Below are 25771 nucleotides of genomic sequence, written 5' to 3' on the forward strand. Positions count from 1 at the left end.
AATGGTTTTAATCGAAAACATGTCATATGAAGTTACACCAGCTCATTGGTGCGTATTATTTGTACTACAGAATCATTTTGAAAAGAATCACGACGCAGAAACCGAGGGAGGTAAGTCACTTGATTTTTAATTATTCAGTTCATAAACCACTTTCGTTGCAACAGACAAGCCAACGTTCTTGAATGATATTTTTAAGTTTATTATGACACACATCAACTCAATGTAGACGAACCACCTACATAAATTACCAATCCCACCCTCCCGCCACTGAATATCATGTCAGTCACACCAAAGATATATTCACAGAACTATATATTATTAGGATTTTCGAACGAAGACGTTTGAAATTCTCAAGCAGTTTACGTCAATTGTTTCTCCGTTCTACAAGTCTCCATGATAGAATCTACTATCCGTGGATAGAATTTGATAGAATGTGAAAAAAAAAAATGAGAAGGAAATTTCATATCTTATTGAGAAATGAAATCGTTGTAGTGGCTATACTGGGTTTCAACCGGTAGATTTTTTTATGAAGCCAATCCAAACATAGCGCGGTTATAGATTTTGATAATTTGAGTTCATTAATGATTTATATATGTTTTATTTATATTTTTGGCTGATTCTGCCATGGATATAAAAGATGAATGTTCATCCGGACCAGTCAATAGCCGTAAGTAATTTTCTTAGTAGTTACTGAACTATATGTGACGTGTAATCGTAAATATGGTTTATGTACTAAAAGTACCACGGTATTGATAGTCCAACACCGATATAGTGGATCTTTTATTGGGTCTATGTACAGGGATACTGTGTAGTTCTTTTGTGTTAGTAAATTGGGACATTGATGAATTTATATAGAATATGAAATTTCATACTGCATACCTAAACTATAAGAACGCTAATAAAGGTCTGCATAATCTACCCCAATGTACCAAGTTAATCGTAATTTAACAATTTGCCTACATATTTTGAGAGAAGAAAAGAACTGTCCGTGATGAGTTACATACAGTAGTTGAAGGTAAATAGGCTATATAACCTAGTACAGAATCTCAATATTAAACGTGTTTAATGACCATTTATTTGTTCTTGTTGAGATTGCGTAAAATGGATGAACAAAAACTCATAGCCTGCACTTTATATATTATACATTTCCGACTGACTGGATCCTGTTACATCTCCATTTGTCGGACATCACACCTTGATCACTTCAAATTTTTTTGATACATTTCTGAACACGGGTACCGTATCTTCATTTCCCTCTTACTCCAAAATTCCAACCTTGTGCACACAAAATAAAAATTACTGGCACTGAAAAGTACCTTTTCGTAAGCATGATGATGCGCATTCGACAAACGCAGACAAATCTGCTCAAGATAATTGTTGTCGATGAGGTATCCGTATACTGAAATTTTTCCAAAAAATTGAGTGCCAACGCCAATTTCACACCGAAAATAAGAATCGAAAGTTGCTGTTAATGTGGTGGCTGGTAGAGAGGTGCGGGCAGACGGGATGTTCGAGTGATGTGGAAGGGGTAGATGGCAGGGAGGGGCAGCACATATAATTTCCTTGCGTTTTCTTACTGGTCAACTGATGTGCCGGGGATCATCCACTGGTGTGCCGAAAGAAAATGAAAATAATAAAGGTTATAGTAGCAAAAACTGGAAAAGTAAAAGTGAAACGAGTATTAGAAAAAAATAAGTCCACAAACTTTCAGCGAACATGGCACAAGTCAGCATTCAGTAAATACTGTGTAATGCGAGTAGCAGAGAAGAGAATGACTGACGCGCAGTCAGAGTCGTCAGGTCAGTAAAGTTGAAATATCGACCAAATTGAATTTGAATTTAAGGGAGGGAGCACTACCACCCATCACTGCAACCTTATTAGATCTATTGTGCTGACCCTCAAGCTAGGTGCATTTCCAACCCACACCAATTGATGACACTAAAGTTCACTGCATATCCAGGTTTCGACCAGGGAACCCCGCTCGTTTCTAGACCAAGCCCTCCAATGCCAGCCAGCATTCGGGAAATGGTATGAAATGATGATAAAATGGAGAAATGTTGACGGAATAATGTAGATGCCTAATATGGGAAAATGGGAGAACCCCGAGAAAAACCCTTACTGCAACCTTGTCTGCTACAAGTATCATTGTGAACCAACCGTAAAAAAAATAGTATTTTACATTTTTGTATGAAAAAAATCCCCCTGAGCTAGGGACCACTGGTTTAGATTATGATTGTGCCGCAGGATTTTAAATTAGAACCTTAGTGTGCCACATGTTGAAAAAGATTGAAAAACGCTGGTCTAGTATATGTTTTCTTTTTGTATTAGTGTGTAATCAAGCACCTATGTCGTCCACTTTTTCTTCAGTCAAAATGTATCTTCTTTCTTGGCTCTTTTAAAGGCACAGAAACCATTTTAAAATTGTTTTTCACCAGTTTAAATAGTACAGACTTTGAATAATTGTACAAAAAAATTTTTGGGGTTTGTTTTCTAATTGTCATAGGCTGTATAAAAGACTCATTGTTCAAACTACAGGGTGGGCCAAACGATTTTCAAAACGAAATCAATAATGTAAGATACACATTAAAGTTTAAATACTGTTCTATAATAGGTTATTGAATGCCATTTGGGTATGTGACCTAATTTTCTAAACAGCACACACTTAAATGTCCCCCACCACTTATGATACATTGCTGCAGTCCGTCACACAGCTTCTGCATTGCTGATTGCATCATGTTATGTGGTATGGCTGTGATTTCTTCCCGTATAGCCTCCTTGAGTCCATTAATGTCCCTTGGTTTCTTAATATACACTTAAGACTTGGGCAGCAAGATATTTTCTGGTTGAGAAACGAAGACTCTTTACTATTGCCTGTCTCATTCTTTTGATATTTTGTGGTGTTCTCACGGTGTGTACAGGACCTGGTGATTTCTTCTTCGCTGCAGAAGCTGTTGATCTCAAGTTGTATATGCATAATTTTATAGTGTTCTTGCTAGGAACAGCACCTTGATGTGGAACATTAAAATGTCTACGAAATAATCATTGTGTAATGGCAACTGAGTCACCATTTTTTTTTAATGTTTCCACCACAAAAGCACGATGTTCAACATTTCATTGCTCCATTTTTACAACAATGACATATGTAATACATGCATATATAGTCGCGACACTGTTATTCCCGGCGTGACTCCTCCTCTTTGCTTATGTCTTAGAAAGGGAAGGCTCTATAAAGTTTAGGTAGGTAGTATCGTTCGCCATTTTTGTTCTTTCGTTGCTAAGCTACCGGACGAGAGATCTATTTGCCACACCGTTAAACATTATCATGTCGTAGCTCCTATGATAATAAATCAAACGCACTGCAGTTCAGCAAATAATTGAGTGGCAAATAACGTCCTCGTGTGCTTTCTGCGAACGCCAACGAAAGAGCCAAAATGGCGGGCTATTATATGAAGTATTTATCGAGCCTTCTTTATCTTCATCAGCGAATCACAAGATGCACACGTTTAAATGTAGCCGACCTGCAACGTGATTGGCTGCTGGAAATAAGAGTGACGGGACTATAATAACTCACTTGCCTAAATTTCATTGTTACCAAATTATAGTATGTTACGTTAAAAGTCGTCAGGTTTCCATGGCCCACCTTGTATAACAAATGTATTAGCATCACACTGCATTACATTAGTAATAACAAGACATGATTGCTATGCTACTGAAATCACAGAAGACTAAATATCTAGTGAATAACACCTGGAGATTCAAGCTTCACACATAACAGTAGCAATAATGGAATATGACCAGTCTATTATTGAACATGTCTCCTCGTGGTTGATTTTAAGGAATGCTGCCTCAGCCTGTATAGAGCACTTTTTACATGACTAATTATTCTCCCCAGCCAAGCCTCTTCAGTTTATATAGCCCTACATAGGGGCTTCATGTTCAAGGACAACCTAATAGTCTTAATTCAGCCCTTTATCCTACTAAGACCTCTGCTCCACTTTCCACAAATATCTCATTTCTGTTACCTTTGTTACATTCATCCAAAACAAGGGGTTTCAGTTGTTTGCTCTAAACTAGGTCTTAAAGAAATAGTGAAGAATAAAATTGATATTTAGTTTAATTGGTGCTGGTAATACTGTACCTACTTAGTGTATATATTGAACAATTTTTTATAATACATGTGATGCTTCATGTACACAACTTACATCAGTTTCTAACCTTTAAATCTAAAAAAGGGTATACATTTATTATCTGAAATGGTGTCATTCCCCTTTATTTCGGTGGTAAGAAAGTTTTTATCGCACTACTTATTTATGCTAAAATCTTTTCCCTGGCACTTGTTCTAGCTACTTAGGGACAACATACAATGAAACAGAACGAATGTTTTTACCTCAACTAGTGGTTCGCTTGTGAACCTGGTCGCTCGTCCTCTGATTATGTACAGTGCCTCCTATTAGTAGTATTAGTATTTATTTATTTAACCTGGTAGAGATAAGGCCGTCAGGCCTTCTCTGCCCCTCTACCAGGGGATTACAACTATAACATCTATACTAATAATAAATCTGTAGCCGAAATTTTTCTGGTAATTTTCGATTTTCCAAAAATAATTGGTCCTAACATATATAATTAACCACCCTGAAACCGAAAATCTCTTTTTTGAAATTTTTGTCTTGTCTGTCTGTATGTTTGTTACCTTTTCACGCGATAATGGCTAAACGGATTTCGATGAAAATTGGAATATAAATTAAGTTCGTTGTAACTTAGATTTTAGGCTATATGGCATTCAAAATACATTATTTAAAAGGGGGGTTATAAGGGGGCCTGAATTAAATAAATCGAAATATATAGCTTATTGATTTTTGTGAAAAATGTTACATAACAAAAGTTTCTTTAAAAATAATTTGCGATAAGTTTTATTCCTTGAAAAATTTTGATAGGACTGATATTTAATGAGATAAATGAGTTTTAAAATTAAAATAACTGCCATCTAAGGCCGTGTAATGAATTAAAAAACAAATGACTTCGTCTATAAGGGGCCTTGGACAGCAACAATCGAAAGCTATGAAAGATAGCCTACAGAGAATGTTTCTGTGTTTGTATGAAGTAATATCGGAAGCTAAATTAACCGATTTGTATAATTAATTATTATTTCACCATTGGAAAGTGTAGTTTCTCTAGATGGACATAATGCTATAATGTTATTACAGTAACTTCTGATATAATATAATATAATACTGTATAATACTACTAGGTTCAAAAAGTTCCCGGAATTTTACTACCATTTTTCGTATTAATATATAACAAGGGATATTATACATTTGTTTTGTTGGTAACATTCATGATGTCATTTCCTTAAAGTTTGCTGATAATGGCAATTATTGGTTTTGAGTTGTAGGCAATTGTTTATCATAGTGTTTTGTTTGTTCGTCGCATTTTGTAATTACCGTATGTCCACAGAGCAAAGTACAAACATCAAGTTCTGTGTTTTGCTGGGGACATGATCAGTATGGCTGATGAAGATGGTGATTTCTTAAACAAAATGAAACTGGTGCTACTTGTACGACCCAGTCCCTAAACGACAGTCATCTGAGTGGAAATCGAAAACATCTCCTCGGAAGCAAAAATTTCCTAGGGACACTTCCAAAGGCAAAGTTATTTTAAATGTTATGGTTTATTTAACGACGCTCGCAACTGCAGAGGTTATATCAGCATCGCCGGATGTGCCGGAATTTTGTCCTGCAGGAGTTCTTTCACATGGCAGTAAATCTACTGACATGAGCCTGTCGCATTTAAGCACACTTAAAGCAAAGTTATGTTGGAAGTTTTCTTCGACTCTCAGGGTCTCATGCACCATGAGTTCATTCCAGAAGGTCGTACTGTAACGAAAGAATTGTACGTAGAAACCCTCCGTCGCCTCTGGGACGCAGTGAGAAGGAAACGTCCAGAAAAGTGGGTAGAAAACAACTGGTTCCTTATGCATGACAATGCACCTGCTCATCGCGCAATTATTGTAAAGAATTTTCTTGCCAGGCACAACATAACTGCTTTGGATCACCCACCATACTCTCCTGATCTCTCACCACCTGATTACTTTCTGTTTCCCCGTCTGAAAAGTCATCTGAAAGGACGGAGATTCAATGCTGAAGAGGTTATCGCAAACGCGACGAGAGCACTAAGACGGGTTTCACAAAATGGCTTCCAGGCCTGCTTCCAGGAACTCTACACGCGTTGGCAAAAGTGTGTTGTTGCGGAAGGCAACTATTTTGAAGGGAATGCTGTAGAATAGTGTTTAAGGTACGTTGTTTCTATGATGCTAGCAAATTCCGGGAACTTTTTGAACCTAGTATGTATAATATAATATTATATAATATAATTTAAGTTATTTGAAGGGTTCAGAACCATAGTGGGCCAAGCGCCATTTACTGAATAAGTAGAAAACAAGGAAACCTATAACAAGTAAAATAAAATATACACATTAAATCTAAATGATGTCAATCTTCATTAAGCTATGGTTGCATGTAATAAAAATTAAGAAACATGTTAAAGGAATTGTCATTGCACCAAATGAGTGTCTCTGGACCAAAATGATCGCATTTTAATTATTTGAATGCAATTTAAATTAAGTAACATATTAAACGATTTATCCTTCTATCAAACACGAATGTTCCCTGGATCAAATGTCCTATTTTAATTATGTAATTACTTTATATTTATTTCTAATGGGTGCAGCGGAGCGCACGGGTACGGTTAGTGAACAATAAGATTACAATTAATATTAAATTTAAAATTACAATTACAATAAAAATTAAAGTACGACAAGAATACCTGATTAATGAAAGCTATACATTTTATCATAGAAGTTAAGAACAAAGAATATTTTTGTATTTACTAAATTACAAATTAAACCTAGAATAACAAAATTCTATAGTGATGAAATTACCGGATGTTGAAATATTTTGTGATAGATTAAGAGAACTATTTACAAGAAACCATGTCTGAACGAGTCTCAATTACTGATCAAGTGCCTAGTAAGTTTGCGTTTGAATTGAATTTTATTTCGACAGTCCCTGATGCTAGCAGGTAACGAATTCCAGAGTCTTGGCAGGGCTATTGTGAAAGAGGATGAGTATGAGGAGGTGCGATGGGATGGTATTGTTAGTATTGTTTCATGGCGAGAGCATGTGTTCAGATTGTGGTGGGAAGAAAGGTAAGTGAAGCAAGACGACAGGTACGAAGGAATAGAAGAGTTCAAGATTTCGAAGAGAAGGAGAAGTGGATGTAAATTTCTTTTCTTATCTAGTTTAAGCCAACCTATTGCTTCCAGGGCTGGGGTAATGTGATCATATTTACGAACATTGCTTACAAAACGTACACACAAATTATGAGCACGTTGAAGTTTCATTTTGTTGTCGCTGGAAAGGTCAGTCCGTAAAATGTCAGCATAGTCAAAATAGGGAATTACAAGGGTCTGCACAAGGGACTTTTTTAAGCAAGCGGGAAGTGAACATTTATCCTTTTTAGCACGTGGATAATAGAATATACTTTTCTGCAGGTTTCTGTGATTTGCATGTCCCAGTTGAGATTATTATCCATGTGAATGCCAAGATTTTTTACCGAAGAACTGAAAGGGATATGCACTGTACTTTAACGGGGGAAATGTCGAGGTGCTTTACAGCGTCGGTTTGCCGTTTGTGTCTTTCCAGGATTGATATTAAGATGGAATTTCTTTGTCCATGTCACAATCGAGTCAATGTCTTCGTTCAATTTATCTATAGCGTCATTTATTCGATCTAAGCGGGAAGAGATGTAGCATTGAAGGTCGTCAGCATACAAATGATAGTTACAATGCCTTACATGAGATGTAATATCATTGACATATATTGTGAACAACAATGGTCCGAGTACCGAACCCTGTGGTATACCTGATGTTATGTTAAGCCAGGAAGAGCTTCGATTCCCGGATACAACACATTGTTGTCTTTCCCGTAAGTAGGATTCGAACCAACTAACAGCAGTCTCTGACAAATGCAGATTTCTCAATTTATGGGTGAGCATGTCAAAATTTACAGAGTTGAAAGCTTTGCTAAGGTCAAGAAGTGTTAGTATTGTTACTTTATTAGGGTCGATTGCTTCACGAATGTCTTCTGTCACTTTAAGTAGAGCAGTGCTTGTGTTGTGTCCAGCTCTGAAACCTGACTGATACTTGTCGAATAGTTTGTGTTCGTTCATGTAGTTAGTAATTTGTCTGTGTACGATTCTTTCCAGTGCTTTTGATATGGCTGGCAGGATACTGATTGGTCTATAGTCGTTCGGGTCAGTGGGAACTTTGACTTTTGGAAGAGGAAGAATGAAAGCTTGCTTCCATATTTTAGGGAAAGTTGAAGTGATTAAGGAACTATTGAATATGTGTGCAATTGTAGGTATTACTATGTCTTGTATTTTCTGTATGAGTAATATGCTAATGTTGTCTGGCCCTTGAGCTTTCGTCTTGATGCGTTGGATGGCTTTCATTACGTCAATAGGAGTGACGTCAGTAAAATAGAATTTGTCTCGAGTTGGGGGAGCTGAGTCAGGCAAAACTGTGTCTTGTTTCGTTGTGTTGTTTAAGGTCGGGTCCTTTACAAAGTGTTTGTTCAATCGGTCAAGTGGGATGGGTATGTCTGCTTGTTCACTAGCCCTTCCAAGTCCAATAACCTTCAGATTTTTCCATAACTCGGAAGGGGTTGTGTTGGGCTCTATAAGTTTGTAGGAATATTTGAGTTTAGCGTTTCTTATTAGTTGGGTCTGGGATTCTGAAAATATTTTCTAAGACTGTACCTTCTACTTCAGAACAAAAGTCATCACTGAACATACATTGTGCCTAATAAATAGTTACCGGTAGTTAACTAGTTAACAGAGGTTTTACTAGCTATATTAGTTCCGAAACTGTTTCTATAAGCGCATGCATTATGTAACATCACCATTATCCGAAGTGGACTTAGAAAATATTCGCTGTTCACAAATGCGGTCACTTTTTTTTTTTGACAGCTGTACATAAATGTGTAATTTATTATATTTAGTTTCTTAACAGGTTACCTCTTGCAGGCGCGCTTCCAAACAGGGGCAGCGGCATTTCCCCCAAGGTTAGAGCCCAGTTTAGGTGTGTGTGTATTAATCGAAAAAAATGTCGTATAAACATGCGTCCTATTCTCAATATTTTCTAGCCCCTAATTTTCGATTAATACATACACACCTAAACTGGGCTCTAACCTTAGAGGAAATACCGCTGCCCATGTTCGGAAGCGAATCATTCCACGTCAAATCGCACAGCAATAAAACACGATCTTCTTGGAAATGGTCGAATTTTTTTTCATGAATTCCAGACATCAAATAAGGAGACAAGTATTTTTTTATTTGCACAATTATTAATTGTGTAGTTATGAATATTTGAAGTTACGCAAATTATGCGCGCACTGTTACATGAACTCTCTTGGAACTCTGTGTCTACATATAATTGAGATTTGCGGTTTGGCGCATTTGAAAGACGAAATACAACACTTTTTATTACTTTAGTCCTATCACAAATGAATTCAAAATTTGGCCTATTTTTTTAATCGTTTCTTTTTCAAAGCAAAATTACTATATTAAATAGCCAAGTTAAAAATCTGAAAAAAATATAGACTTGTTCGCTGATGTATTATCTGTAAACTACTGCATTTATAAATATGGGATCGGCACCCATACATTTGGAACAATTTATTTTCCGGAGGCATGCACGCGCTCGCGATGCCCAGCTAATGAACTGCTTGCAGCCATAAACTAGAAGGCTGCCCGTGGAAATTCCCCGTTGCATCTGATGTCACCATACTAATCATCAAATGATTAATACCTTAAGGAACAGTAAATATCTTATCTAAAATTATTTTATTATTGTCAGATCAGCTAAGAGGGGAAGCCCTTCACAGTGTTGTATGTTTATACTGTAATATAGCCAAGTGTTTGATGATAGCAAGGCTGGGTAAGGCAGTAAACTTTATGACAGTAAACAGATGGCAGGAGAGAAAAATAATTAGTTTGGGTTTGAATTTCGCGCAGTGACGTGACTTCTATACAACATGAGTGATGGTAAAGATCGCGTAATATATAACAAGTGTTTAAATCCATTTACCTTCCTAATCACGCTTTTAAAAAGAAAAGTACACTAAGACGCGTAAGTCGCGACTTATTGATAAAGCTCAATTTAAAGGAGTCTTTGAGTGTGCAAATATGTGATTTGTTCCGTAAAAATCAATCAATTACCGCATAGGTCAGGTGAAATTATATGTGAGGCCGGTAGTTCTTGTGATATTAATAATCATGAATCAAATGAAAGTTCGGACAGAGAAAGTGATTATCCCAGTACTTCTTCTAGCAGTTCTATGGCTACAGTGCTAGAAATCAGTAATATTGAGGAATTAAACAAGCGTTTGATGTCAATAGAATCCCCTATCAAGAAAAGAAAGATACAACAAAACGATACCCCTGTGAAAAGTTTCAAAAGTAAAAGGCTCCCTAGCATGTTAAGTTTTTCATGTAGAAGATGCATCATCATCCATTCAAAAGTCAACCATATTTTATTTTTGACGGAATGCAAAGAAAGGTACAACCAGAAAATTACATAGTTATTGCAGACTTTTCTGAAAATTATTCATTTGTAATATAAGATTCAATACAAGGTGTGCATTGGAACATATGCCAAGCCACAATACAATACAATTTTAATTTTACTTCCTACTGTATTTTATTTTATATTCTCTTACAGGCCTATTAATATTATATCTGAACTGTGACCGAACACGAGCGCTGCTCATTCGGTCTCAAATTTTGTTAATACTACTGCATCTCCTTTTTTATGTTGATTGTATTATTTTATTTCTATTTTTCTTGTTTGTAAATATATTTTTATTCTGTATATTTAAATAAATAAATAAATCCTTTCGTAGTATATTTCAAAGGAGATACAGAAATTCGTTACAAAAGTAATGTCATCTCAGAAACCATGAAACATGACACCAATCCCTTTCACTTTTTTCAATCCGAAGCAATCAATTTCTTAAAGCAAGAATTCAACGATATGAAAAAAATCATCTACTTTTCCAATGGATCAAGTTCACAATACAATAAAAAAAAAATTAAAAATAATTGCTTACATGAAGACGATTATGGAATTAGTGCTGAATGACACTTCTTTGCAATGTCGCATGGTAAAGGTCCATGTGTTGGCATTGGAGATACTGTTAAAAGACTTGCCACGAGAGTTAGCCTATACAAGATCCTATAACAACACCAAAAAAAAAAACTGTTTGATTAGTCACAAAAAACATTTCTAACGTGTCATTTATATTTTGTCCATTCAATAAGCACAAAAACCACACTGAAAATTTGCAGGCCAGATACATAATCTAAAACCAATAACTGGTACATTAAAATTATATTCTTTCATTCCGTTGTCAAAAACTGAAGATTTAGTAAAACAATTTTCTTTCAAGAAAGAAGGTAGGCAAATGAAAATTTAAAGTTTGAATGAAAAGAAACATTTGAAAAGCATAATGTACAATTATTTGAAGATATCATAATAAGTAAATTAGCAGTGTTTCCTCGAGTAACTCGATCCGTACTGGGTGTAATGTTGCAACGTTCAGTCAATCATCCAGCGCCGATAAACCTCTTAGCGCGCTTTAATGCTTCCCGTCCACTGCTGCTGCGCCAACCACTACACATTCTGTCATAAGTAATTAAATTTCCATTAAACTATTGGAGATCCCATTCTGATTTTTTCTGGAATTTTTAAGAATACTTCAGTGCACCTAGTAGGCATTTTTTTATATTTTTAATAGGGCTATTTCACATTGATGTCTATGTTTTAAAAATTGAATTATAAAAATATATTTGAAATAATTATATTAAAATTAGTTAGTAAATATTTAATAAGTACTTTAAGCTTTTAAATGCATTTTTCAAAAATATTTTAACATCAATATCGTCAGAAATATGACGCTTTAAATGTTGCATTGTGCGACATTTTTAACGAATTTTAACATGTAATATTTTAAAAACATGTGGACCTAAGAGGAAATAAAAATACACTTGTTGGTTTATGAGACCCATAGAGTTGGTAAAAAAAATATAAACGCAATCAGAAATATGAAGGTCAAAATTTGTATAATTTTGTGTGATTTGACGTGGAATGACTCAAGCGCGCCTCCTCTTAGTATTATCCTGTAGGTTAAACAGTACTCTGCTTGCATTTTTTATCTTATGTGATAAATCACAGACCCTCAAAACAACCTGCCAGGGACCACAAATATCATTATAGAGAGATTTGACTATGTATATTTGGTTTGGTAGCTTAGAACCCGTTCAGAGGTAAAGTATGGAAATATGTTGTAACTTAGCAGAATGACTCCTCCTCTCATTTACTGGTTTGGCATTTTGAATAACTGTGAAGTACTGTACAGAATTATATTTTCTAATTCTTAGAAGCCAGTGTTATAATTTCTATCTTCTGTATTGGAACACAGTTGTATATGAATTCTAGAAGATTCTGTGCTGATTGATTACAATTATAGTCTCTGTTAGTTCTGGTCATTTTCACTTATTTATTATTAATTTAACTATTGTATCACTATTGCATATTATATTTATATTCTTGTATTTATTATTCAATTATTTTTAATTATTTAGTAACTTATACTCAGCTTTGATTTGTCTCGTCATTTTCACTGTGCCATATTGATTAAATCCTCATTCATCTTTAACATCTGACGACATAGCTGTAACCCAATATACATTGGGACACAAGTAGCATTTCTTACCAAGAGTCACACCATCAATTGTTTCTAAGACTGTACATTGTTTTACATTTTGGTGGTTTATACATTTACTTGAAATGAAATTGAAAGTAGGCCCTACCAGTAACTTACATTTAATTTTTATTACAGATATTAATGGAATACATCATACAGCCGAGGAGATGGATGAAATTCGACAGAAGAATATGGCTTATGAATATCTTTGTCACTTGGAAGAAGCAAAAAAGTAAGATAGTCCTGAAGGAAGGGTAAACTGGCTGTTAAAAGCCTTTGGCAACATATGTGAACAGAATAAACCTGAAATTATAAACTTTCTAAATTAAACTACAAATTAACTACCAAGAACTATTCACTATGTTTTTTTACTTGGTTATTTACAAGGCTGGCATGTTTAAAACATTATTCGTTGCTTAAAACATTTTAAACACAATGTTTAAAACTATATGATATTAATTTTTAAGCAATAGAATTCTCTGTTACATTTATTATTTATTTCTCTGTTACTAATAAAACAGTGTTTAAAGCTATGTCATCAAAACATGTCCTTTTTTTTTCCATAGAAGTTATTTCTCTCATTTCCTGGTTGTTTTATTTTATTCTACTTATTTACAATATAAAATCATGTCTGCCTTCTATTCAGGCTTTTATAAAATGTACAGTTATGAATTTACAGTGGTGCTCCTGACTCTGTGGAACCAAACTTTATCTTTTTTTCCAAACAAACATTATTAATAAGGAATTTTTGTAGGATATACAGTGTAAACAATCTGAATGCTGATATCTGCATGTAGGCCTACCATCTGAAGCAGGTTTTGTTATATTTATAAGAAATCCACTTACTTACTTACTTACTGGCTGGCTTTTAAGGAACCCGGAAGGTTCATTGCTGCCCTCACATAAGCCTGCCATTGGTCCCTATCCTGTGCAAGATTAATCCAGTCTCTATCATCATATCCCACCTCCCTCAAATCCATTTTAATATTATCTTCCCATCTACGTCTTGGCCTCCCCAAAGATATTTTCCCTCCGGCCACCCAACTAACACTCTATATGCATTTCTGGATTCGCCCATACGTGCTACATGCTCTGCGCATCTCAAACGTCTGGATTTAATGTTCCTAATTATGTCAGATGAAGAATACAATGCGTGCAGTTCTGTGTTGTGTAACTTTCTCCATTCTCCTGTAACTTCATCCCTCTTAGCCCCAAATATTTTCCTAAGCACCTTATTCTCAAACACCCTTAATCTATGTTCCTCTCTCAAAGTGAGAGTCCAAGTTTCACAACCATACAGAACAACCGGTAATATAACTGTTTTATAAATTCTAACTTTCAGATTTTTTGACAGCAGAGTGGATGATAAAAGCTTCTCAACCGAATAATAACACACATTTCCCATATTTATTCTGTGTTTAATTTCCTCCCAGGTATCATTTATATTTAAGAAATCCACTGGAAAAGGATTTTAAGATGTTTAAATTATAAAATATTGTAGTCTTTTTTTACTTTTCTACAAACTTAGCTTCAAATTTCAAAATGAAAATCTGAGCTATAAAATAACATTTTAAAAGTACACCACAGAGTACCAATTTTTTCTGTTGTACCACTGAGTCATTAAACCACCAAACTTCTACTTCATAAAATGTTTTGATTGTTGAGTGCACGAAAAATACATGCAAGTTTGGCAGCCTTCTCTGTAGTAGAAGTAATCATTCGTTCATGATCACTTGCTCGCTAATCATTACTCAACAGTGGCATCATAAGAAAGCAGAAATCCAAATATTCAGTTTGATTGGAAATGTTTCTTTGTGTTTCTGTTGTGTGGTCCAAGTAATAAATTGTAAATCTAAAGTAATCAGTGTTTTAAGTATGCCGTCTAAATATTTAGGGAAGCAAAATTCTGATGATGAACCTCCATTAAAAAAAGGTGTTTATTTAAAGAGGTGGAAAGATATATATTACTGGCTTGTGCCCACTTGGAATAATCCCTCTTAAGCTCACAATGAACCACAAATGGTCAAACAGCAGGAACAGATGCCCCACTGTTTTAATGAAATCAAAATTATAACTTTGTGCCAATTCAAAACTGGACTGTCAAGCTTTATAATGTTGTAAAAAGTAATTTCTCACTCTTAATAGATGTTGTTGTTTTCTAATGCCGGGCATTTGACAATAAAGTCATTTGACCTCTTGCATTCCATTTCCCCCCCCCCCAAAGATATTGTCATGGTCAGCCACTGATGCACAGATTTTGAGCTGTTAATAGATGTTAGATCTTCAGAAGTATAAGCAATCAAGCTGAGGTAAATTTGAAAATATTTTTTTTTATGAAATTCATCATTAAGTTTCATAAAATGTATTTTTTTTAGTTAGTAGGATATTAATTTTATGAATAAATAACCTTATTTAATATAATAAACAGTGTGATAAATTTAAAATGTTTAAAATGCTGGTTTTCCGAATTTTTCTTAATAAATTTGGAATTTCACCAATTTTTACAATACCCATCTGCCAACCCTATGTATAAAACATGTTTAATATTTTTAAAAAAGTCAACTTTATCATTTTCAACAGTTAAAAGATTAATCAATTCAAAGTATCGACCATATCCACGAAATTTCAAATAATAAAAAATGGGAGAGTCGCAATGTACACAATATAATTCCTGAGTATCCAAGGAAAAGTGCAGTTGCATCCTTTCTATTGCTTATAGGTATGACTATTTGTCAAAACGAACAAAATTGGAATTTTTTCTTCACTACCTTGTTTATTGTGTAGTCTTCAGAAAGAACTGGATCAGAATCATATGTCGAGCCCTTTCAGACTCTAAACCATGCTGTGTGTGAGGAGAGCAAGCAAGTTAATGGCTTTATTGCCAAGAACTCAGCATTAGTTAACGACGACGACAACAACAACAACACATTTTAAAAACGCATTACTTCATGGCACTGTTTAAAACAGTTAAAGAACATGTTTTTTATTTTTTTAAATAAACCTTTTTTTTTCCCCCAAACCTGGTTATTTAATTACGAGGTTATTTAGTATCAATGGGATTGGTGATAGCGAGATGGTATTAGTCGATATGAGGCCGAGAATTCGCCATAGATTACCTGACATTCGCCTTACAGTTAGGGAAAACCTCGGAAAAAACCCAACCAAGTAATCAGCCCAAGCGGTAATTGAACCCACGCTCAAATGCAACTCCAGATTGGCAGGCAAGGGCCTCAGCTGACTGAGCTACACCGGTGGCTTCACTATTCTTGTTTGACTTATTTAACAGCTAGTAAAATTGTCATCAATGAGGTGTAACTGTTTTCCAATGAAGTGGCGTGATTTCTGAACCTTCCTGAGGGACTTAGAGAGCTCTTCAGTTTTCCTTATTTTCTTTTATTTTCAGATTCTCCTTTTCGATCTTTGTGGTCTTCTTTACACATATTTTGTATGCATATGCTAAGAGAATGTCCTTATAGATAAAATCCATAGAGTGCAATTTACAGGTGATTCAAGTGATGTTAAAAAATTTAAGAATGAAAGATAAAAACGAAGAGAAGCAAAAAAGTTCCAGTAAACATGGGTCTGCAAATTAACTGTTTACGAAATAATGCCATTTTGTGCGGTTGGAGCCTGCTGAATACTTTGTATTAATTCAAACAAAAACAGTGACAATTTTTTAAAATCACGAGACAGTAAAATTAATCATTTTTGTCTTCAACTCTACAGAATTGTGATTAAACATACACGAAAGTAACTTTTCTGTTTGAATAACAGTAAAGTTTGTGGATAAATTAGGTACAGTACAGTATGAACATGCTAACTGAAGAATTTTACAGCAAGTGTTCAAAATGCTGACCATGCACTTGAATGCATCTGTCTAGTCTTCTCCATAAAGACCCAAGAATGCGCTCAAGCAATCTTGGGACATTCATTTGCTTGACAGCATCTACAATCTGATACTACAATTCTTCAGGTGTGGTGATGTGTGTTACGTAAAACAGGCTTTTTGCATAATCCCATACACAAAAATCCAAAAGATTAAAATCCGGTGATCAAGGTACATGTCCTCCTCTACCTATTCACCATTCACCATATCATCTGTTCAGATATCATCTCACACTTAGAGGGAAATGGGATGGGGAGAGTGCGGCACACATAAAAAGCATGAATGTTGCCACTTTACCATATCTAGGCACTAGTGAAGAACAACAGATCAACTCATTTGTTATTAGTCAAATGATGCAAGAGTTCTATGAATGGGACATAGACCTTACATATGTTGTTTATAGATTTTAAACAAGTATTTGATACTTACTTACTGACTTTTAAGGAACCCAGAGGTTCATTGCCGCCCTCACATAAGCCTGCTATCGGTCCCTATCCTGAGCAAGATTAATCCATTCTCTATCATCATATCCCATCTCCCTCAAATCCATTTTAATATTATCTTCCTATCTACGTCTCGGCCTTCCCAAAGGTCTTTTTCCCTCCTGCTTCTCAACTGACACACTATATGCATTTCTGGATTCGCCCATATGTGCTACATGCCCTGCCCATCTCAAACGTCTGGATTTAATGTTCCTAATTATGTCAGGTGAAGAGTATAATGCATGCAGTTCTGTGTTGTGTAACTTTCTCCATTCTCCTGTAACTTCATCCCTCTTAGCCCCAAATATTTTCCTAAGCACCTTATTCTCAAACACCCTTAACCCATTACTGCATAAAGTTATTAATTACTTGAAAAATGCGTTTCTGAGTTTAAGTTTGCTAGTTGGTAACTTAAGAATGCTTTCTTACCATTTTTATCTTTATTTACTTTCTGGGATAAAAATTAAGGACCGTCCCATAAATAGGACGCTATGCATAATGGTCAGTGATACAGTAACTGAATAGAATAACCCCTCTTTTAGTTCAAATAGTATTTATGTATTTATTATGTAGCAAATGCATATACATATTAGAATCAGTGGTTCAACTGCCCTTCTCACACAAGCCTACGCATTATACAACACTATTTTGTGTGGTAAGGGTAGAAAAATTTTGGGTGGAGTCCAATTTGACACTTGCTGCAGATGAACTTTGCTTTCCCTGTACAATTAGCACACCTTCGCTGAGTTCCATTTTCAACTGGCCAGTGGTGTTGACCATCAAATCTTATGTCTCCTGATGGAATGGGAGCAATTTTTCCTTAGTGGGAACTCACCCCATGCCTTTTCAGTACTGTAAAAGCCAGGAGACTGCAAAAGTTGAGGAGCGGTTCTGAAGAGTTTTGAGGCTTCATTTTTCTGTACAGAAAACAGCATTTACTACGGCAACATCAAGAAAATAAGCAAAGATGGACCACCACTCTGTTGTTACCGCTGTTGCTAACATCGGTACTGCCAACGCTGGTGCTGCTGTTTCTGTGCTAGCGCTGTTACTGCTGTTGCTGCTAGTGATGGTGCTGCTATTGCTGCTGCTAGCGCTAGTGCTGATGGTGGTGATTGTAAAAAAATTTGTAGCTCTACAGCCCACGAAGGGCCAAGACCGTCCAGCCTGCTGCTAGTCTCACGTCCACAAGCCGAAACAGAGGTGGACAATCATCCAACCAGAATGGCGATATCGTGTGGTTAGCACGATGATTCCCTGGTTTCCGAAATCGGATTTTCGCTACCTATCGTAGCTCCACAAGTTCATGATGATGCTGGGTGGACACCGGTCCCATACACTGGCCGAAGTTTCATGAGAAAATTTCTTCCCCCATGAAGACTCGAACCAGGGCGCATTCCGTAACGCGAGTCCGAGGCCGGATGCCTTAGACCATGATACCACGGCGCGGTACATTGGTGGTTATAGTAGTAATACTAGTACTTGTAGTTGTAGTAGTACGATGGCCTTCTAGCCTGGAATTACCTTCCCTGTCTTGGAAATTTTCATATATTAGCTTCCTTCTTTTCGGACGGCAATAACTTGTGCGAGAAACCTCATCTTCATTTTTGTCTAATGTACTTTCAAAATCATTTGTTGCAGCTTTTATGTTAGAAGACTGGCATACTTTCATCAACAATGCCATCTTCATTATCATCATTACATATTTTTTTTGTAATTCCGCTTTACTAAGTAGCATTTTACCGCCAAGATCATTCAAATAAGCCTCATGCTCGTCGTCCGATTTATCACTGTATTTGTTTGTATCATGAAAATCTTCTGGAGGGGTCACATATATTAGACTCTCATTATTATTATTATTTTGATTTTCCATTAACCCCAGAATTTCACTCACGGTTAGACTGGAAATAAAACAATGTAATGGAAGCCATATACATATTATAAAGAATACTACAGGAGTGCACACTGCATGGCGTCCTATTTTTAGGACGGCACTTTATTTCACCTTGTACCTAGCAACATATAAGAAAATTTTACTGTTGTTATATACCATATGAAAACTGAAGTATTCAACTCATTATGTGAAAATAAAAATCAGATTTCTGTACCACCATTACAGAGTAACTAAGAATGAACTTACCCGCAGTGCGTCACAAAATACTGTTATCCTGCCATCTTGTAAAAAATTAGCTGGTATGAACAAATGTTCGCGTGGAATTCAAAAACTGCAACACCATAATACAATGTAACAATTTATCTTCTAAACAATGCCTCCAACTGTACTAAACAAGAAAAAGTTCCATAGAAATCAGTATTTTACGCACATCCCATTTTTAGGACGCTATGCAGTAATGGGTTAACCTATGTTCCTCTCTCAAAGTGAGAGTCCAAGTTTCACAACCATAAAGAACAACTGGTAATATAACTGTTTTATAAATTCTAACTTTCAGATTTTTTGACAGCAGAGTGGATGATAAAAGCTTCTCAACCGAATAATAACACACATTTCCCATATTTATTCTGTGTTTAATTTCCTCCCAAGTATCATTTATATTTGTTACTGTTACTCCAAGATATTTGAACTTCTTCACCTCTTCAAAAGATAAATTTCCAATTTTTATATTTCCATTTCGTACAATATTCTCGCCATGAAACATAGTCATATACTTCGTCTTGTCGGGATTTACTTCCAAACCTATCTCTTTACTTGCTTCAAGTAAAATTCTCGTGTTTTCTCTAATCGTTTGTGGATTTTCTCCTAACATATTCACGTCATCCGCATAGACAAGCAGCTGATGTTACCCGTTGAAAACAAGTGTTTGATAGTGTGAGTAAACCCACTCTCTTTAGTACTCTAGGAGATTTTGGTATTTCTGCTTCAATGGATTGAGGGAAACCCTCAGAAAAGACCTCAGTCAAGTAACTTGTCCCAACCAGGGTTTGAACCCGAGCCTGTTTGTTTCACAGTCAGACGTGCTAATGGAAACATTCCTTATATTGTATTTTGCATGAAAAAAATTGATAATTATGTCACTACAATTTTATTTTATTACAGTAAATATAAATACAATGTTGATGATATGAAACTAACAATTAATTTACATTCAACACATTACTTTACAATGATAATAAATCAAATACAAGTTCACATCCTTTTAATGTCTGTAACAGAAGCTGAATCCATATTTATGTTCAATATTTTCTTAACTGCATGAATCACATCCTGTGGTCTTGGAATTGACATTTCTTCCAGGGGCAGAGAATAAGGCATTGGTATATCCACACCTGTGAGGCAGATTACAGGTGCATCTAGGTAGAAAAACGTGACATCTTCATTAACAGCACGGGTTATTTCACTACCAATGCAACACTGTGGCCAGCCTTGTTCTACTGTTATCAATCGGTGTGTCTTCTGCACTGATTTGAAGATGGTTTCATAATCCATGGGTCTTAACGTGCGTAAATTAATTACTTCGCATTCAACACCCTCACCCGCTAAATTCTGTGCAGCTGTAAGGCTTATTAAAACAGAACGTCCATGGGAAACTATTGTTATATGCTTCCCTTGCTTTTCTATCTTGGCTTTACCAATTGGTATCACAAAATCTCTAGACTTTGCTTCTTCTGGTAATTGATGTATGTCATTATACATAATTTCATTCTCAAAGAAGATCACTGGATCCGGATCACGTATTGCAGACTTCAGCAGTCCTTTACAGTCTTCACAATTAAAAGGCGACAAAACTTTCAGTCCTGGCACTTGAGAGTACCAGCTGGCAAAGCACTGGGAATGCTGAGCGGCTGTGCCTGATGAACTTCCGTTTGCACCACGAAAAACGATGGGAACATTAATTAAGCCACCAGACATATAAAGAGCCTTAGCAGCAGAATTGACTATTTGGTCTATGGCTTGCATCGCAAAATTGAAGGTCATAAATTCGCATACTGGCCTCAGACCGCCCATTGCAGCTCCAACTGCTAGACCAGCAAACCCCATTTCGGTAATTGGTGTGTCTATGACTCTCTTTGCTCCCCATTTTGCATAAAGTCCTTTAGTGACTTTGTAAGGACCATCATATTTAGCAATATCCTCTCCAAGTATGAAAACACGTTCATCACGTTCCATTTCTTCATCTAAAGCCATTTTTATGGCCTCGCGAGTTTGTATCTTGTCCTCCATTTTAATGCTTGTTGAAAATGTTTTGTACGCCATTGTAAATGTTTTATTCTTGCTTTTAAATTGATGTAAGAGCCTTACTCCTATATTCACCAGCATGGCTGTTATTACCGGCACTTCCAGCAAAAAGTATAGGCTAACCTTTTCAATTAACAAGTTCTTCTTTTTCAATAAACCTGAAAAAGAAATGACTATTTAATCTTCTTAGTCTTTATTATCACCATCTTATCATTACTGCCGGAACCACCACCTCAACCACAGCCACTATCATCATCAACGAAATTTAAGTACAGGAAACTTACAGTGTTCTCCTGTACATCACAAGAGGCTCCCAATCATTCCCACGCCATTGTGGTAATTTCTTGTGATTATTTCAACTAACTAACATTCCCTTGTAATGATCAGTATGCTGATACAGTTTCAGCATACTGATTAGGTTAATAAATTTACTCACATACAAATATCAATTGGGATGCAGAAGGATTTTGCTGTATGTTTGTTGATATGTGAAGTATTTATATATGAAATGAGGATTAGTGTAATTTTCCACAAGGACGTGTTTACTCAATAGCATTGATGAATTCTTTTATGTTGGTCAAAATATATCTCCTGTCAGATCCTTAATGCTGAGCAGATCTGTGCATCCAACAAATACAGGCAGCGCACACACTTTCTAAAATATTTCTTTACAATCCACTTTCCACATTTCCATCTTCAAATTACACACACATTGAGAAAATTAAACAGGGAATAAATTGATCGTTTATTTATTTTATTAAATTCTCGCGAACATGTTGAAAATTCAGATTTAATAATGTACAGTGGAACCTCTATTATCCGTGATAATGAAGGGGGTGGAGTGAACGGTTAATCGAAAAAATCGGATAATCTGTTCCATAAGAAGTTTTCATAAAGTAAGTAGGCCTACATAGTATTTTCGTAATTTCCTCCATGGTCTTTTCTTTTAATATACTATGTAGTGGATCAGAAGTTCACTAATTTAAGTCTTTTTTTTTTTTATTATTTACAATTCGTGTTCGATTTTCCGATAAGTCAATTAAAGCATTATTTATTGTACTTAAGTCTGGTTTTTAACAACGGGTTTTTAATGCCAAGGAAACTCCTTATGACGAAGTCTGTGGAAAGATAGGAATAATAGAGGTCTCATGTTGTAGATTTACAAATTTTATACAGTGAAACCTCTCATTTACAGACATTGAAGGGACGTAACAATCTGTCCGCATCTGGGAGGTGTCCTTTATTGGGAGGGACGTTCCCCAATCTAACAGTAAATTTATAATACGCATTATGTATCTCTTCACGCTTTAAATGAAATGTATTATTGTACTTTAATTCTAAATACAGCACACTACAGTAAATTCTTTACAATTTTGAACTACAGTAGATAAGGCCGAAAAAGGAAAATACAGTACTGTGCCATGCAATTTTATTCTAGGTCTACAGTTATGCAGTATTGTAATTTACAGTTTTCAACTTAACTTTTACGTTCAGGTGCCATGTCTCTCGAAACAGAACACCTGATTGAAGTGAAGAGAATAAGCCTACTAACCCTATTATGTGTCGAATACAATTTTACGATCGCGGAAACTTTGGACCCATCAAACAGGTTAAATTTCATGAATGTTTATCCACCCGCTTCCAGCTAACAAGGGATAGCCGGCTGGGCTTGTGGTATCCTATGAGACCCTTATGTTATGTTTCATGTTAAGGTTCTCAAAACTAAATTTTCCATTTTTGTAACACATTAGGTCTTGAAATCCAAGTTCTGTCCGCAATCAGGAGGTAAAGCAAGCTTTAGGACTGTGAAACAGCTGTCCGTGTCTGTATCTGAGAGTGTCCGTAAACGAGAGTTAAATTTATCATTATTTCTAAATTATTTCAGTTGGGACATAAAAATCTGTCCATATCTTGGGGATGTCTGTAAGGAGAGGTTTCACTGTAGTTTGTATTTTGTTTTTCATTAGCCTAAATCGTGCACAGTTGTAATTCCTATCTCGTATTGTGATGTGAGATGAACCATATTTTCTGTTTTCCCAAACCACTCAATTACTTGCACTTTTTTTCGTAGTACAACATGTTTTCTTTGACACTTGTAGAAAACATTTTGCATAGAAGTTAAACAGTAGGCCTACAGCCACTCGAAGAGTAGGCCATAATGTGTAAGGGTAAAGGTTTGTAAAAAACACTCTGTAGAAAAAATTCGTACTAATATTATAATGTACAGTATTTCATAATTTTTCTGCGAGAGAGAAAGGCAATCAGATAATCCACCAATAGTGTTGGCTGCAATAAAAATATATATGCCCACGTGCATCAACGTCGGTTAGTGTAACCACCAGTTAAAATTGTCACCTAACCTCTGGTTAAGCATTTTTACAGTGGATTGACCTCGGTTACGACTTAAATAGGAGGTTAACCACAGTAATCTATAACCGGCCATTTTCGAGCGGTTAAAGGAGATAACCAGTGATTAGTAGAGCAAGTAAAGCAAAATGGCGGCCAGAGCCACAGATGTTTACTTCGAAGACGATTATTATTGTACAGTACTTGAATTACTTGGATAGAGCGTGGGCGTGAAGTTTCTTTAGTGGAAAGAGAGAATCTTTACGAGGAATTAGGTGACAGAAAATTTCAGGAGGGATTTTGTTTATCAAAATCTACAAATGGCTCACTTGCAATAACTCAAAAACAGTCATATGTCTTCTGTTGATCAGCTCCTTACGTTAAGATTCTATGTAACTTATTTTCTGTATTTTAAGAGGGAATACTTGAATATCTCTTTCTCTGTCACTGGCTGAACAAAGAGAGGTTATGGATGGATCTTAGGATAATGAACAGTAACCTGGTGTAAATGGGATCTTGGGTCGTACACACATTTCTACTAATCTTCTGCATCCTTTTCCTTTATGGATATTCCTTCTTTATTATATAATATATTTAAATATATTAAGTAAGTCTATCGATACTTAACCTCACATTGGGATATAATCATTTTTGCATTCAATTTTCTATTTTGTACGATTTTAACCTAACAGCAATGAAAAACAAAGAAATGCAACTCGCAAATATAACAGCGCCCAAAGGCAAACAAATGCAACGCGAAAATGTAGGACATGTTCACTTCGATGTAGAACGGAGTGAGCGCAGTCGTTTTTAGATGTTGACTATTATCTTTGCTGTGGTATGAATGCTTTCCTTTAGTCATTTTGTAGAAACAGTGTACCATCATAGACTTTGCTCTGGTTAAATGAAGTGTCAGCTAACTATGTTTAAGTAAGCGGTGATTATGAATGGTGCACAGAAATTACATTTTAACCACGGTTACTGTTTAACCGTCGTTTCGTAATCTATGATTACTGCGTTTTTAACCGATGTTGATGCACTTCGCCATAGGATTTCTTTTTTAACACCCTAAATACAAACACACACAGAAATTTTCGAACTGTTTCGAAACAACAAAGTCATAAGCCTGTTTATTTTGATGTGGAATGGCTCTGTACGAAATTCTTTCCTAAATTAGCATAACCCTATGCATTACAGGAATACTCAATGAAAAAATGTTTTTCTTTTCCGAAAAAAAAAAAAAAACTACAGAATTATGCCATCAATAGAAAAGTTCAGACAACAATTTTTAGGGTTAAGGATACCTATACAGATTAATATCTGAAACTAATAGTAGCCTTTGTCATCACGGAAAGTGATCAAAATAATCTATTTTTCTGTGAATATTTTAGGGGTATCAAATATACTCTCAGCAACTATATTCCCTTCTCACCACATATGTAGAAGTCTAAAAGAAATATTTTAAGAGAATTGTTGCAAACAGTACTTTACTATAGGTCTACTTTAAATTAGATTTATGTCCAAAAGGAGAAAATTGTAGAATGCTTTTCTACTATAGGTCTATTATTTTGTATTTACCAATTAGATAATCTGAGAATCTTATTATAAATCACTATGGTCTGTCCAAAACAACTTCCGACCTGACAAATGGCGCCTTTAGCATGTTACTATGGCAACCATTCAAATCAGCCAATCACAAGAGACGCGTAACCATGGTAACGGCACGGTGTTGCCTTGTCTATGTTTACAAGTTGCATGTGAATACCAGGGCCTAGTGGTGAATACAGTGCCCGGAATGACTGAGCTGGCTGGTTAACGCGTGCTTTGTGTGAATTAAAAATATTATTTAATTGTATTATTGTTTTAGTGTATCGATAATTATTGTGTTTAAATTATATTACACTATTATCTTCGTTGTCATTGGTGGAGTGTGTGTTTTCTAGTTTCTATTAGAGTTTTTAAACAGATGACTTGTGCAATGTCGGAAGGAAGGAAAGGTAGGCGGAGAACAAAGATATTGGACAAAGTGTCCCGTTAAAGA

General features: G+C 35.6%; 1 protein-coding gene and 1 pseudogene across 2 annotated transcripts in view; one reads left to right on the forward strand and one right to left on the reverse strand.

Annotated features, from left to right (window-relative positions):
• Position 1: 1 nt before the first annotated feature.
• LOC138691246 (ras GTPase-activating-like protein IQGAP1) overlaps positions 2 to 25771 on the forward strand; it is a 207117-nt gene continuing 181347 nt past the window's right edge. The window contains exons 1-2 of one of the 2 annotated variants that reach the window (XM_069813067.1): positions 2 to 110; positions 12957 to 13053. In XM_069813067.1, the coding sequence (XP_069669168.1) occupies positions 2 to 110; positions 12957 to 13053 (206 nt within the window). Of the gene's footprint in view, positions 111 to 464; positions 668 to 12956; positions 13054 to 25771 lie in introns of those variants that run through there. The other variant, XM_069813068.1, reaches the window with a different exon arrangement.
• Positions 20239 to 21633, reverse strand: LOC138691252 (pyruvate dehydrogenase E1 component subunit beta, mitochondrial pseudogene; annotated as a pseudogene).

Source organism: Periplaneta americana, chromosome 16 (assembly GCF_040183065.1).
Source record: "Periplaneta americana isolate PAMFEO1 chromosome 16, P.americana_PAMFEO1_priV1, whole genome shotgun sequence".
Lineage (NCBI taxonomy): Eukaryota > Metazoa > Arthropoda > Insecta > Blattodea > Blattidae > Periplaneta > Periplaneta americana.